This window comes from Ipomoea triloba, chromosome 11 (assembly GCF_003576645.1).
Source record: "Ipomoea triloba cultivar NCNSP0323 chromosome 11, ASM357664v1".
NCBI classification, from domain to species: Eukaryota; Viridiplantae; Streptophyta; class Magnoliopsida; order Solanales; family Convolvulaceae; genus Ipomoea; species Ipomoea triloba.
This window is the reverse complement of record NC_044926.1, coordinates 10555331-10571144: the sequence shown is the minus strand read 5'-3', so window position 1 is coordinate 10571144 and position 15814 is coordinate 10555331. Positions and strand designations below refer to the sequence as shown.

Here is a 15814-nt window from a genome sequence, read left to right as displayed (position 1 = left end):
ATTTTCTTCAAACTCCCTTTTCTCAAAGGTGAGTAAGAAATATGAGAGGTATGGCTATGGTGTAGCCATATTCTCATAGATGGAACACCAATTCCAAATATATCTTGCATATTTGGCCATAATTATGAAGAGTCAAATCAATTCCACTCAATTCATAGCCAAGTTCAACATTAAGACAATACAAAACCTAATTTATGCAATTTAATTCATATTGGGATTTATATTCATAGAATTCAATTCAAATCCTAAATATGTTTAACTATTCATATTTGGAATGTAAAGCAAGAAGCAATTGAAGTAATAAACATATAATTCAAAACTTTAAGAAATATAAATGCAAAGATATGGAATATAGAACTTAACTTTATGATTTAATTGCAAGGAATAATCTGGAAATTGAAGTTGAATGTTGGAATTCTTCCTCTAAATCTTCTAAAATATGGTAGATTACAAGTGTGGGAAGTGTTTTCTAAAGTTTCCTAGAGAGAAAAACTAAAACGAGAGTTCAAACATTCAAAAGTGACTACAAAATAACCAACCAAGGGTATTTATAGTCTAATTTTCGCGCCTTTTCGTAGCCTTTAGGATAAGGAGTCACGGTGGGACTCACGGTGTGAGTCCCACCATGAGTCTCACTGATTATATTCTGATCAGCACACTCACGCTGAGACTCACACCGTGAGTGTCAGCGTGAGTCCCCTTATCAGAAACTCTAGTGTGGACTCACGCTGACACTCACGGTGTGAGTGTCAGCGTGAGTTCTTCTAGACAACCTCCACGCTACTGTTTTGCTCCTTCGTTTCCCTATGTGCCCTTGGGTGTTTTCCTTGTGCTTTAAAGTCTTAATTTTCTCTCAAGATTAGCATCTTTTCATGCTTGCTTGCCTGTTTCTCGATCTTTTCTTCCTTCAAACAAAATACACCAAGTTAAGCACTATTCCACATTCCTTTGCATAACATTTTAATAAAAAAAAAATAAGCATAAATGAGCACAAATAATAGACTATTTCATTACATATCATTAGCCATGATAAGTTGGAATCAAAATGACTATAAATATAATAATATAATATAATATACACAAATATGTATTCAAATTCAAAAATAGATGATGATAACATTGTCATTATTAGAAGATTGATTTATGCTAGCTAGCTATTGTTCTTGATATTTATATAAAAGAAAAAAATAGAACAGTTAGATTTTACGAAGTGTTTCAGGTATTTCTCTGTCCGTGTAAATCAGTGAAGAAAAGTGTTTCTTTTTTCTTATTTTGTAGCTAGCTGATACATCTATATTTATACACTTGAGGAACGACATGTTTCCTCAAATTCTGCTGCCTAACATTACTGCTGCTGCTGCCTAACATTACTGCTGCTGCTGTCTAACATTACTGCTGGTCTACTGCCTAACTTAACCACTAACATAATAATTAATATTCTATAGACTACAACACTCCCCCTCAAGTTGGAGCATAAATGTTGATCATGCCCAACTTGTTACATAAATAAGTTACTCGAGTTCCGTTCAAGGCTTTAGTAAAAAGATCTCCCAATTGTTCAGCAGTCTTCACAAATCCTGTGCTGATCAAGCCTTGTTGAATTTTTTCTCGAATAAAGTGGCAGTCAACCTCAATGTGTTTTGTTCGTTCATGAAAAACTGGGTTTGATGCAATGTGAAGAGCAGCTTGATTATCGCACCACAATTTTGCAGGAGTAGAGGTTTTGTAGCCAATTTCATTCAAGAGTTGGCTTATCCATATTATCTCGCATGTTGATTGTGCCATTGCTCTATACTCAGATTCTGCACTAGAGCGAGAAACAACATTTTGTTTCTTACTCTTCCATGAAATCAGATTTCCTCCAAAGAAAACACAATATCCAGTCATTGATCTTCGATCTTCTTTAGATCCTGCCCAATCAGCATCTGTAAAGCATTCAATCCTGGTATGTCCATTGTTCTTAAACAAGATTCCCTGTCCAGGTGATCCTTTTAAGTAACATAAAATCTGTTCTACTGCAGCCCAATGATTATTTGTAGGGGATGATAAATATTGGCTTACCACACTGACAGGATATGCAATATCTGGACGAGTTACCACCAGATAGTTTAGTTTTCCAACTAGTCTTCTGTACCTTTCTGGATCCTCAAATGGTTCCCCTTCCTTTGTCAGTTGTACATTAGGGTTCATAGGAGTGTTGCATGGTTTAACTCCCAGTTTTCCTGTCTCAGACAATAGATCAAGCACATACTTTCGTTGAGATAGGAATATCCCCTTCTTGCTTCTTGCCACCTCAATGCCCAAGAAATATTTTAGCATTCCTAAGTCTTTTGTCATGAATTGAGAATGAAGAAAAGACTTAAGAGCTGTAATACCTTCATTGTCACTTCCTGTGATAACAATATCATCCACATAAACTACCAATAAAATAACACCTGCTTTAGACCATCTGAAAAACAATGAGTGATCAGATTTTCCTTTTATCATTCCAAACAACTCAATTGCTTGACTAAATTTTCCAAACCATGCACGAGGACTTTGTTTCAAACCATATAGAGATTTCCGGAGTCGACATACCTTTCCATACTCCCCCTGAGCAACAAATCCAGGTGGTTGCTCCATATATACTTCTTCATGAAGGTCCCCATGCAAGAATGCATTCTTGATATCCAATTGATGTAGTGGCCAGTCATAGATAGCTGCCATAGAGATGAGCAGACGAACAGATGTTAATTTAGCAACAGGAGAAAATGTGTCACAATAGTCTACTCCATAGATCTGCGCATATCCTTTTGCAACAAGACGAGCTTTTAGCTTGGCAATAGACCCGTCTGGATTCACTTTGACTGCAAATACCCACTTACATCCAATAGATTTCTTCCCTGTAGGTAAGTCTACCAAATCCCAAGTACCATTCTGGTCTAAAGCATTCATTTCCTCTATCATAGCACTGTTCCAACCAGGATGAGACATTGCCTCTTTTATTGTTTTAGGGAGAGAAATAGAATCAATGGATGTGGTAAAACAGTAGGAAGAGGGTGACAAATGTTTATAAGAGACAAAAGAAGAAATGGGATAGGTACACTGACGTTTACCTTTGCGAACAGCGATGGGAAGCTCTACATTTGTAACTTGATCTGATGACGAAGAGATCGGTGCAGGACATGAGTCTGGTACAAGATCAGGTGTTGCTTCAGATGTAGTATGTATGATAGGAACAGTCTCAGGAACTCGTGGTCTTCGGGAGTAAACTTGTAAAATAGGAGGTGGTGGGTCTGTATGATGGATGAGTTTGTAGATTAGTATATCATCTTCCTTATCTTGAGGAGGACAATTTTGATCAGGAGAAAAAGGTACTTCTTCCAGGAAGGTGACATCTACTGACACAAAATACCTGCCAAGTTGAGGACAATAACATCTATACCCTTTTTGGACACGTGAGTACCCAAGAAAGATACACTTCAAAGATTTTGGGTCCAACTTTGTAACCTGAGGACGAACATCCCTAACAAAACATGTGCAACCAAATATGCGTGGCTCAATGGGAAACAAAGGTTTTGATGGAAAAAGGCTATGGTATGGAGTTTGTCCTTGTAGAACAGTGGATGGCATGCGATTTATTAAAAAACATGCTGTAGCGATAGCATCAGCCCAAAAATGTTTAGGAACTTTCATTTGAAACAATAAAGCTCTTGCAGTTTCGAGTAAATGCCTATTTTTGCGCTCAGCTACACCATTTTGGGATGGTGTGTCCACACAAGAAGATTGATGAAGCATGCCCTTCTGAAGCATATAAGACACAAAAGGATATGAAAAATACTCTTTAGCATTATCACTCCGCAAAATTTTCACAGGTACATTAAACTGAGTTTCAATTTCAACACAAAAGGCACGGAAATGATCAAGCAGTTCAGAACGACTCTTCATGAAATATAACCAAGTCATACGAGAAAAATCATCAACAAATGTAACAAAATACCTATATCCAGTTTTGGACATAACTGGACATGGACCCCAAACATCAGAATGAACAAGTTCAAAAGGTGTACTTGCTCTTTTATTGACTCTCGGACTTAAACTCACACGGTGATGTTTAGCAAATTGACAAGACTCACAATTTAATGAAGACACACTACGAAACTGTGGACAAAGCACTTTTAATAATGAAAGAGATGGGTGACCCAATCGACAATGAGCTTCAAGTGGAGTTACTACTCCTGGACACGCAACTGGTCTTGGTTTCTCTATGTCAAGGATATAGAGGCCCCCGGATTCATGTCCTTTACCAATAATTTTCTTCGTCATGAGATCCTGGAAAAGACAATAATCAGGAAAAAATGTGACGGAGCAATTTAAAGTGCGAGTAAGCTTGCTTACAGAAATCAAATTAAAAGACAGATTTGGTAAACTAAGAACAGATGTCAAAGGAAGTGAGGGGGTTAGAGTGATAGAGCCAGATCCAAGTACTGGTGAAGTAGATCCATCTGCCAAGGTAACAGGGAGACTAGAAGTATGGTTTGTAATTGTTGAGAACAACCTAGAGTTACCTGTCATGTGGTCCGTGGCTCCAGAATCTATCACCCACTTAGAAGATGAAGAAATGAGACAGGTTTGTGGGCTTCCTGTATCTGCAACGGTGGTTGAAGGAGTAGATGAAGACTTTAGACTTTCTTGGTACTTTGAGAATTTTGCAAACTCCTCTGCCGAAATCAGAATGTTTTGAGTTGACACATCACTTGTAGAAGCCACACTAGCATACTGCCTCGCCCTGAGCTGGAACTGTAATTTCCTGCAATCACGTTGCAAGTGTCCTGGTTTATGACAAAAATGGCAAGTGATGCCACTTGGGTTATGCCTTTGAGTGGTTTGATTGTTCCCTTTCTGCGGTGGTCTTGCTGAATTCTGATTTCTGCTGACAAGAGCACTATTCACAGAAATAGTTTGAGAAGTTTCTGTGCGCAATACTCGTGAAAAAGTTTCCTTCAGTGTTGTTATTTCTGGACTTGAAAGAACTTGAGACTTGGCAGTATCAAATTCAGGTGGAAGACCGGCAAGGAAACTCATGATAGCCATTTGCTCCCGTTGCTTTTGTTGTACCTTTACATCCTCATTAAATGGCATTAATTGGTTCAATTCCTCGTATGTTTTCTTAAATTCCATGAAGTAATTTGTGACAGACTTGTCTTGTTTCTCAGCCCGATAAAAGGCTTTACAGACATCAAACATACGAGTAATGTTCCCTTTGCCAGAGTACAAAAACTCAAGATATTCCATCAACTCTTTAACTGTGTCACAATGACTAACTAAATTAATCACATCATTTTCTATTGATTTTCTAATTAACAGAAATAACTGAGCATCTTCCCTAAACCAAATTTTCTTAGCAGCTGCATCTTTTGGTTCATCATCTGTTCTGTGAGCATCTTTATCTATACTAGTTAGATAAAGTTTAATAGTTTTACTCCACTCCATGTAATTAAGACCATTCAGTTTATAGTCTGTGATTTTAGTTGTCACAGGAACTATATCTGAAATCCCAGACTTATTTTCAGCCATAACTTCAAGCAAAAAACTAATTACCCAGTTAAAGCTTTAAAACAAGGTCTCAAACCTGGACCGTGAACTGGAAGCTGTCGAAGGTGTATTTCCCGAACAAACTTTGTCCAAACTGAGCCCCAAAATGCGTTGTATGGACTCAGGCGACTACGGGAAACTAATCAGAAAAATTTTCCGATCACCAGAACAGTGTCACGCGTCGGCGCGTGAGATGCTGGCAGACTGTTTCGTCGGCGCGTGAGGGCCACTCGCTGGTCAGATTGTCGCCGGATTTCTCAGACAAGGTCGCCGGAAGGTGGCGAAACTCCCTGGGTGGGTGGTGTCAACAAAGGATCAACAAAATCTGATCCCAATACCTACTGTGAACAGTGTCCGAAACACTGTTGCAGAAAAAGAAAAAAAAAAAAATTTCTGGGTACAGAGATTAATACTGCAGCTCTGATACCATGTAAATCAGTGAAGAAAAGTGTTTCTTTTTTCTTATTTTGTAGCTAGCTGATACATCTATATTTATACACTTGAGGAACGACATGTTTCCTCAAATTCTGCTGCCTAACATTACTGCTGCTGCTGCCTAACATTACTGCTGCTGCTGTCTAACATTACTGCTGGTCTACTGCCTAACTTAACCACTAACATAATAATTAATATTCTATAGACTACAACACTTAACGGTTCGGGAATCTCCACTCATTTTGAGGGGCCCAGGAGCTAGCCCAAGAGAAATTGTCTTAAATACAACAGTTGTTATTATTATTATTACCTAAATACAACTTATATATATATATATATATATATATATATATATATATGGTCAGGTTCCCGTGCAGTCACTCACCATTTAGATGTGCATAAATGCACCACAAAGTGTTCTGAAATGCACCATTAAGTGTGGTCATTTTTTTGGTGTGTGGTGTATTAGTGCATTTCATTGTGATGCATTTGCATACCTATTGGTGAATCCACACCACCAGCACCACCACATTTGAACCAGTATATATATATATATATATATATATATATAAACAATGTGCCATAGTATAATCTTTCCAATTGCCCTTGAAATCATAAAAAGAAAAAAAAATGAGCAAGTCGCAAGTATGGAGGTACAGAAGATGCAAAACTGGAGGTGCATAATCTACTATATGGTATAGTACCAAAGTACTATAATACATTACTTCTCTGGCTATTTCTAGTATGGAACAAGCATCATAGGCAAAGGAAGGACAAAAGGTGACAATAAAAACTCACAAAAAATTCTACAGTTTCTGGTTGCAGACATTACATAAACTACTAACTGAGGCCCCAGACAAGGGCCACATGCAGAGCACAACCAGTCAAAGGAAGAAGATATGGCCCCCATGGAGGGGCCCCTTACTACCCACCATGTGACTTACATTCATATTTCTTCCCCATTCTACCCCTCTCATGTTCCATTCAATTTACATAACTGAACATGCATTAGGGTTCTCATCACTGAACATCTGTGGGTACCCATAGCCATACCCACCATCTTGTGCAGCAACAAACCTTTGATGGTGATAATTAGGATTATTGACTTGGATTGGGGGGTAGTAGGAGTAGTAGAGTTCATGTTTTTTCATTTCCATCTTTGGGTCTTCTGCCAATTCAACACCCTCCCCGTCGCCTTCCTTCTTCTCCCCGCCACCACTTTCGCCTTCCTTCTTCTCCCCGCCATCACCATCGCCGCCTTTCTTCCCTTCCTCCGCCTTCTTCTCCTCTTTCCCTTCCTTTGCCTTCTCCCCTGCAGCCTCGTCCTTCTTCGGCTCCACCTTCACCACCACCGCCCGTTTCCCTGTCTTCTTCGCTACATAGTCCACTAGGTTCTGCGGATCAAACACCCCTCTCACCGTGACTTGTGAGCCCTTAAAGTCGGGTTCCACATTCTCCACGCCTACACGCATACACTCAACTCTGTTAAATTAATGCAGACCAACAAAGCAACAACAAACTTCAATTCCCTAAACCCAATTGCAATTGATTTCAAGATTCCTAAGACTTTGGGTTTCAATTCTCTGCTAGATCCCAATCAAGAGAACCCAAGACAGAATATCCTATTCTAGTAATCTAGTCAATGTTCAGATAGTGAAAGGTTGAGGATATAGAATATATCACAAGAATAATTACTGATTTTTTTAATAAAAAGGAATCATTCTTTCTTGCAAAGTATCAGCACTGCAGTTTGAACTGGATCTTAATGAATGCATATCTTATTCTAGTTAAAGATGGACCAGAAAACATTATTACTCTGTCATAAACAAAGAAAATTATTAAAAAAAAAAGTTTCTTTCTTGAAATATATGCAGGTGAAAAAGTGCAATTATTATTAAATTAACAGCAGACATAATCAAAATACAATAACAAATGAAAGAGACCTGCAAATTGATAAAGACCTCAAAATAAAGCCAATTTTCATTAATTACAAAAAGGCAGAAAAATTGAAAACAGAGAGAAAAGAAATCACCTTTCATTCTCAAAATCCTCTTTTTGATTGCTTCAGCACAAGCCTCACAATGCATGTGAGCTTTCAAAACCACTGTAATCACCTGAGGCTACAACCAAAATTGTTTTGTTTATATATATATAAATATAAAATAATGTAAAAAAAAAATTCATAAAAATCCAATGAACCAACCTCCTCTTTTTTCTCCTCCGGTTTCGCAACTTCCTCCGGCGGCTTCTTGTGCTCCTCCTCCGGCGCCGGCGCCGGGATGGGTGACAGGAGCTCCACTTGACGGTGGCTCTTCTTCTGCACCCTCTCTAACACCTTCACTGGATCTGCCTTTTCCCCTTTCACCACAACCTTGTGAGTCTTACAATCAGTCACCACATCTTCAACTCCTATAATACAAATTAATTTGTAAAATTAAAATTAAAATAATAAAATTCATCCAAAAAAAAAAAAAAAACAGAAAAGATCTCTTCATTCTCTTGCGATTTTGCTATAAATCTAAATTAATTTAATAAACCCTACCATCAAAGTCTTTAAGGCAGCGGCGAACTTTCCGAGCGCAGCCTTCGCAATGCATGAAAACTCTCAATACAATCTCTTGCGGCGGCGGAGGAGGCGGCGGCGCGTCTTTGGATTCCTCCGCCGGCTTTGCCTCTCCCTCCGCCTTCTTCTCATCTCCGCCGGCGGCGCTAGGTGGGTCCTCCTTCTTTTCAGCCGCTTTCTTCTCCTCCTACACACCAAAAAAAATAAATAAAATCAAAAATAAAAATAATAAATAGTAACGGTAACTTAGAAGAAGAAAGAAATTTCCTCAACAAAAAAAAAAAAAGAAATGAGAGAAGCCATTCTTCATCTTTTACCTCTCCCATTGGTATCTCTCTGCAGAAGCTAGAGTGGTGATAAGCTCAGGCTTTTCTCTCAACACTTCAGTCACTGCTTCTCTCTCTCTCCTCACTTTCTCTCTCTAGAGTATATGGGTTCTAAATGATGGCCATCAGATCTGGATGCATCGGTTTTATTATAATCGTCGGACATTCGGAAATGAAAATTAAATTTCAAAGATAATTTCACTTAGGCCCCTTAGATGTCTAATAATAGCAATTTGGTCCTCTATTGTTTCTGAATTCAAACTTCATTTATTTCCCTTTAAATATCACTTTAATGCCAAACATTTATGCTTGGACAACATTACACTTACAAATGTTTCAAGTTTGATTCTCATTCCAATCAAAGTTATAATTAAGTTCAATAGTTATACCATAGACACGAATTCACCTTGCAAGATTGACAGATCACAATTTACATACTGAATGTTTAAAATTCAATTTATATATTAAATGTTCACAATTTGAATTGTGAACATTTAGTTGTGAGTATTCAGTATATAAATTGTGAATATTCAATATGTAAATTATGTATTTTGAACTCGGAACTACATAATAATTTGAGGTAGAATTGAAATTAAAATAATATTACAAATATTAAAAGTCACAAGGACATAAATCAATTTATGTTATTCGTAGTTGACTAACACAAATTAAAACGGTCAATAGACTGTTATCATTAAAAATCGAATTTATATTCTTGTAATTACCCAGACATTGTGATTAATGTGGTGCATTGTAATTTGTAACATATGTACACGTGATTTGACAATCAACAAAATAAAATATCAAGACACAATTATTATTGAAAGTAACCTTATCATTTTTCTGAATCTAAAAATGTTACTCCGTATATTTTCACATAATTTTGCGAATTATTGAATTACAAAACACTTACTATATACTCCGTAATACTCTAGTTATACCATGGACCCACTCTAGTTATACCATGGACCTAGGTCCACCTTCCAATTTGAACTCAACACAATTATATACTGGATGTTCATAATTCAAATTGTGAACATTCAATATGTAAATTGTAAACGTTTATTTGTGAACATTCAGTATATAAATTGTGAACATTCAATATGTAAATTGTAAACATTTAGTCTTGAACATTCCGTATATATATTATGTATTTTGGACCCGAATCCACCTTGCAAGGTGGACCCGGGTCCACAGAATAATTTGCCAATACTCTATGTCTCTATCTTATTTTCTTATAAAATTTACTGTTTAAAAGACAAATTAATGGTTTCGTTCATTTATTAAAAAATTTCTCATAAGAAAGTGAAAATTGTTCAAAGTCATAGGTGTAACATGACAAAATTAAAAGAATATAAATAAATGTGGCAATTTTTCAATACTCGATGACTAAAAGTGAAATTTGTTATTATATAAATGTATTTATTAACACACAATTTATTGATGTAAAATATCAAATTATAAACAATTTAGTCAAATACCAATTAGGCATAATAGATGAAGAATCATGCTAAATTTTTTTCCATTTTCATCTTATTTTTTTTACCCCTTGACTTAAGAATACTTTCCGCCGGTAAACATATATAATTTGACTATTCAACCTTTAATTTAGTGAGTCATTTTAACTTATTAATATTAAGGAGGAACGTTAGGCTCAAAAAATATTTAAAAAATAATCATTTTTCTTAAATGAAATAGAGAGTGGTGCGGCATATATGTATCATGTATTATTGTATGATTGTATGAAGTATAGGGAGCATGATCTGCTATAAAAAAATAATGAATTTTCAAATTTTAAAATTAGCATGTTGATTTCGTGTAATATCTTTTTATCGGAGGGCAAAACAGGTAAATAACACGAAATAATTGAATTTAGAAAAAAATAGAGAGAGTTTCATTTTTTGTTCTAGATTTATAGGTGATAGTAATAGTCCACTTTTAGTCTTTCTTTTTCAAAACATTTTTTTAGTCCTAGTATTATTGTGACATGATCATTTTTATCCTCCGTCAATAAAATCGTTAAAATGTTGTTAAATATAATAAATTTTTTTATCGATTGACCTGCTATATTTTTATTTTTATTTTTTTTAAAAATCTTAAATAAAGACATAAATACCCTTGTATTTTATGAAATTTAAATGATTTCGTTGAGAAAGGATCAAAAATATCATGCCAGAATAATATTAAGATTAAATGAGAATGTTATGAAAATATAGACTAAAAGTAAATTGTCACTTATAAATATATGACAAAAATGAAATTAAGTCAAAAAGAAATATATGGGGTAGTATGCGCAATATATTCAAACTATAAGGAGAGATGTGCTATTAGCATATATACTCTAGAAGTAAATGTTAAGTGGAGTCAAGTCATCATAAGAATGACGTGGACACAGTGAGGTGGCAGGTGAGAGGAGGGCGTAATTGCGGCTTTGGGACAGGTGGCGGTGTGGCAAAGCCAGCTAGGTTAGTTGTGAATGGTCACGAGATTGTCGAGTGGATTTGAGCCGGGTCGAGTTATGATAATTTGGGTTTGGTCCGGGTTGGGTTGTGATAATTTGGGCTTGGATTGGGATCCACAACGTACGATGACTAATTGCCACGTTGGGTGGGCCCTCCGAATCGGCGGATTCAATGATCATTCAATGAAGTATTGAAACGGTATCCGACTTTTTTCCCGGGATAAAGATTTTGGTTATTTCAAGCTATTTCGTTGTTATGGCTTTGTTAGGCAAATCTAAATGGAATTTTTAAAAGTTGATAACTATTAAATTAAGAAAAGGAAAAATTACACTGTCCCTAAATTATAGAGTAAGTGCAGAAGTGGAAGGCGAAGAAGGCCTCCTTCCGGGGGCCCCTTCAGTGCCCGCCCGGCCCCTATCTTTAATCTTAAATTCATCCCAAAGTTTTTATCATACTCGCTTTTCGTCTCTAAGTTATTATTGACATTGCACTTATCGTCCCTGAGTTATACTAATTGCAAATTTCGTCCCTAAGTTATCATTACGTTGCACTTTTCGTCTCTAACTTAAGTGTGCAAACTTCGATAAATTTTCGATTAAAAAATCTTTAATCAAACTTTTTCGGTTCAACGCCAATTTTTTTTAATGAAGTTTACCGAAGTTTTTCGGTTAAGCAAGCTCCTAGAGTATGGTTTAATCGTTTGCATTCGTTTCTCCTCTCTGTTAATTGGCTTCTAGGCATAAAAAAATAGATGTATCTATGTTTTATTTCTAACAAGATTCTGCTTATGTATACCTCTTGATTTTATGTGGATGATATACTTGTGATGGGGGAATGATAATGATCTTATAACTCATTTGTTATCAAAGTTATCTGCTGCTTTTAAGATTAGGATCTTGGTGAACTTAGTTTCTTTCTTTGTATTGAAACAATTAAATGTAATGATGGTATATTATTATCACAACAAATTAGATACATGATTGATATTTTGAAACGAGATGGTATGGCAGAATGTACGTAAAGCTTTATCTACTCCTATCTCTGCTTCAAAATCTATTCCATTCAGTACATATCTGTATGAGGATCCTACTCAATATAGAAGCCTAGCAGGAGCACTACATTATTTGACCATCACGCGTCCAGATTTATCATTTGCAGTAAATCAGTTATGTCAACACATGCATGCTCCTACAACCTCAGATTGGGATCAACCAAAAAGGATCTTGAGGTACGTTAAAGGGACAATTAATTTTGGTTTACGCATAAGAAAGTGAGTATTACGAGAACTCCATGCTTTCTCTGATTCTGATTAGGCTAGATGTCCTGAAGATCGTAAGTCTGGCTATGCTGTGTTTATTGGGTCAAATCTTGTGTCTTGGGTCTGTAAGAAACAAATAACTGTTACTAGATCTTTCACTGAAGCAGAATATAAAGCTCTAGTGTATGTTTGTGCTGAGATTATCTGGATTCTCTCTTTAATTACTTCGTGAGATTAACGTGCCTGGTGTTTCTGTCCCCAAACTGGTGCGACAATCTTGGTGCTACGTATATGTGTGCAAATCCTATCTTTCATGTAAGAACCAAGCACATGGAAATCGACTATCATTTTGTTAGAGATAGAGTTGCCACTGGAGATACTCAAGTTAATTTTATTTCAACAAAAGATCAACTTGCAGACATTTTTATGAAAGCTTTACCTAGCCCTGGATTTTCTTTTCTTAGAGACAAGCTACAGGTTACTATTATACCATGTGCTTGAAGATGAATATTATGACTCTATGTATTTGAGTCAGATTATAACTTCCTATATTAGTATGCCTATTCTAATATTCCTATGATTCTTCTTGTATATATACCATGCCTATATTCGATCTTGTAATTCAGTTCATTCAATACAATTCATACCGTTCTCATCATTATATTACTCCTTTTATAAATATATAAAACAAAATTTAAATATATAAACAAAATTTAAATACTCCGCGTGTAAGTTCTGTATGCTGTGTGTGCATTGTGCATGCGTGCATACATATTCTTAAAATTTATTCCGTACTATATATATGGGAGGTGGTGGGTTCGAGCCTCAGTGGAGGCAATACTTACTCTTGTGCTGGCAATACTTACTCTTGTGTTTCAATAGGTTGAGAAAGTAGTTATGAACAGATACTGCATTGTAATAGAGTTAGTAGTATTCAAAAAAAATATATATATATATATATATATATATATATATATATATGTATGTATGTATATATATATGTATGTATGTATATAATCGGTGTAATTTTAGTGCATATCTGTGTGAGTATATATTCAAAGGATCAAGCTAGCATGCATAGGAATTATTGAATGTGATGAACCCATTTTTCATCAACCAAAATGTAACCCATTAACAAATGCAAATATTTCAATCGCTGGTAGAATAAAATTAAAAGAAAAAAAAAAGAAAAAAGAAAAGAAAACGAAAAGAGAGATTATAAATTTGCAGAATAAGTGAATAAGATAGGATAACAATCCCATAAGTGCATCAAATCACCAGTCTTGCTAGCTTCATCTATCATTCATCAATGTTGTTGCAGCACCTTAATCTTAGTGTGTCTTGCGCCTCTTGCCTGCATTATCATCGTCATCCATGTCATCCTTCTCCAGTTTCCCTAGGAAATTCTCGACTACTTGCATACCTATGCTACTCCAAATATATATATATATATATATATATATATATATATATATATATATATATATATATATATATAAATAATAGAGTCGTCAGACCCAAATTTGAAGATGCCAAACGAGCACATGAATTGCACGCTGCCTTTGGTCATTTGAACTGTGAAGTACGCCAATTAGGAAATACTCATTTGAGTTACTATGATTTATGCCCTCTAACTAGGAAATACTCATTTGAGTTACTATGATTTATGCCCTTCCAAAGTGAGGATGATAAGATAATCAATTATATAATTTTTAACCAGTTGTTAACATGTAATAACAGATTAAAATTGTTTGATCGTATTTTTTTATTGAGTTTAAGAGTTTAATTGAAGTTTTTGTAGTTTGCTGGCTCAATTACATTTTCCTAAATAATTCAAGGGTTTATTTGATCCTTATTCCAAAAATAAAATATAAAAATAATTTTTTAAAATAAACGGGTCTAAGGGTGTGTTTGGTAACTTGCAAAATGACTTCCGGAAAATGTTTTTTGAGTTTTCGGTGTTTGGTAACGTCCGGAAAATACGGTTAACGGAAAATGTTTTCCGTTGACCAAGGAAAATCAGTTTTTTTTTTCAGAAATGACTTACGGAATTTTTTTTTCTGTAAGTCATTTTCTGGAATCACCAAAATGACCGTTTCGCATGTTCTCGGCCAAAACCAAACCATATCACCCATGGCCGGAAATGGACCAAGGAAACCGGCAGAAACCAGTACAAGTTTCCGCCAAAAATCTGTCAGTTTTACAATTTTTTTTAATTCTACTTTTTAATAAATAACATTATTTTAATATTATTATAATTTTTATATTTTAAATAAAATAATTACAATGTTTTTTTGTTTTAAATAATTACAATGTTTAATTATACAATTCTACCCATTTTCCAAAAAATATATCAAATACATAAAGACAGTTTTCCAGAATACATTCAAAGTCCAAACACTGGAAATAAATTATTTTTTAAAAAATGATGACTCATTTTCTAAAAAATAGTTTCTACAAATCATTTTCCTACTTTTCAAACGGACCTTAATACTTTTATCATATGATGTCATGCATAGCATCAATCTGTCACGGCTCCAAAGTAACTAATGGTTTTATTTTTATTTATTTTTTTTCCTTTGAAAAGAAGCGTCGCCTTCATCTGGATCTGGACACATCTTTAATTTGTCTTCGTCCATAAGTAGATGAAGAAACTAGAAACTTCATCTTTGTATGGCAGTGGCAGCGGGCCAGTGAGAGGGATGGCGGGAGGCAATTTGGAGTTTAAAATATACTCAATATAATTGTTGATGTTATAAAAAGTTAATTAATTAAACACATAATGATTGTTTAACAAAGTTAAGCAACTAATACTTGTTAAATAAGTTAAAAGTAACTGATAAGTTAATTGATAAGCTCACTATGTTACAAACAAGGTTACTAGTAGTAGTGGTGGTAGTACCACTACTACTACCACCACTACTAGTAGTAGTAGACTAGTAGTAATAGACGAGACTGCCTTGAAACTGAGTGATTAGTCTAATTGACATCCTGAGGTAAAATGTAAACAAGGACACAAACACAATCTACAAATCTAATCTACATCTACAAATCTATTAAAAGCAAATAAAGTTAGGCCCCTAACGGGAATTAAAATGTTGGTGTAATTGTTTGTTGAAATGAATGGTTCATATTATTTTGATTTTAATATTTTTTTATTTTCCTTCTTTACCCTCTATTATATTATTTTATTCTC

At 35.1% G+C, this 15814-nt stretch overlaps 1 protein-coding gene across 1 annotated transcript; it reads right to left on the bottom strand.

The window, feature by feature from the left end:
* Positions 1-6663: 6663 nt before the first annotated feature.
* On the bottom strand, positions 6664-9024 carry LOC115995618 (heavy metal-associated isoprenylated plant protein 7-like). Its single transcript, XM_031234712.1, has 5 exons — positions 8890-9024; positions 8552-8759; positions 8213-8418; positions 8042-8129; positions 6664-7471 (listed from the first exon to the last, which is right to left on the bottom strand). Exons 1-5 carry the CDS (start codon positions 8896-8898, stop codon positions 6999-7001), a joined length of 984 nt encoding a protein of 327 aa, XP_031090572.1. The 5' UTR covers positions 8899-9024; the 3' UTR covers positions 6664-6998.
* Between the last annotated feature and the right edge of the window lie 6790 nt (positions 9025-15814).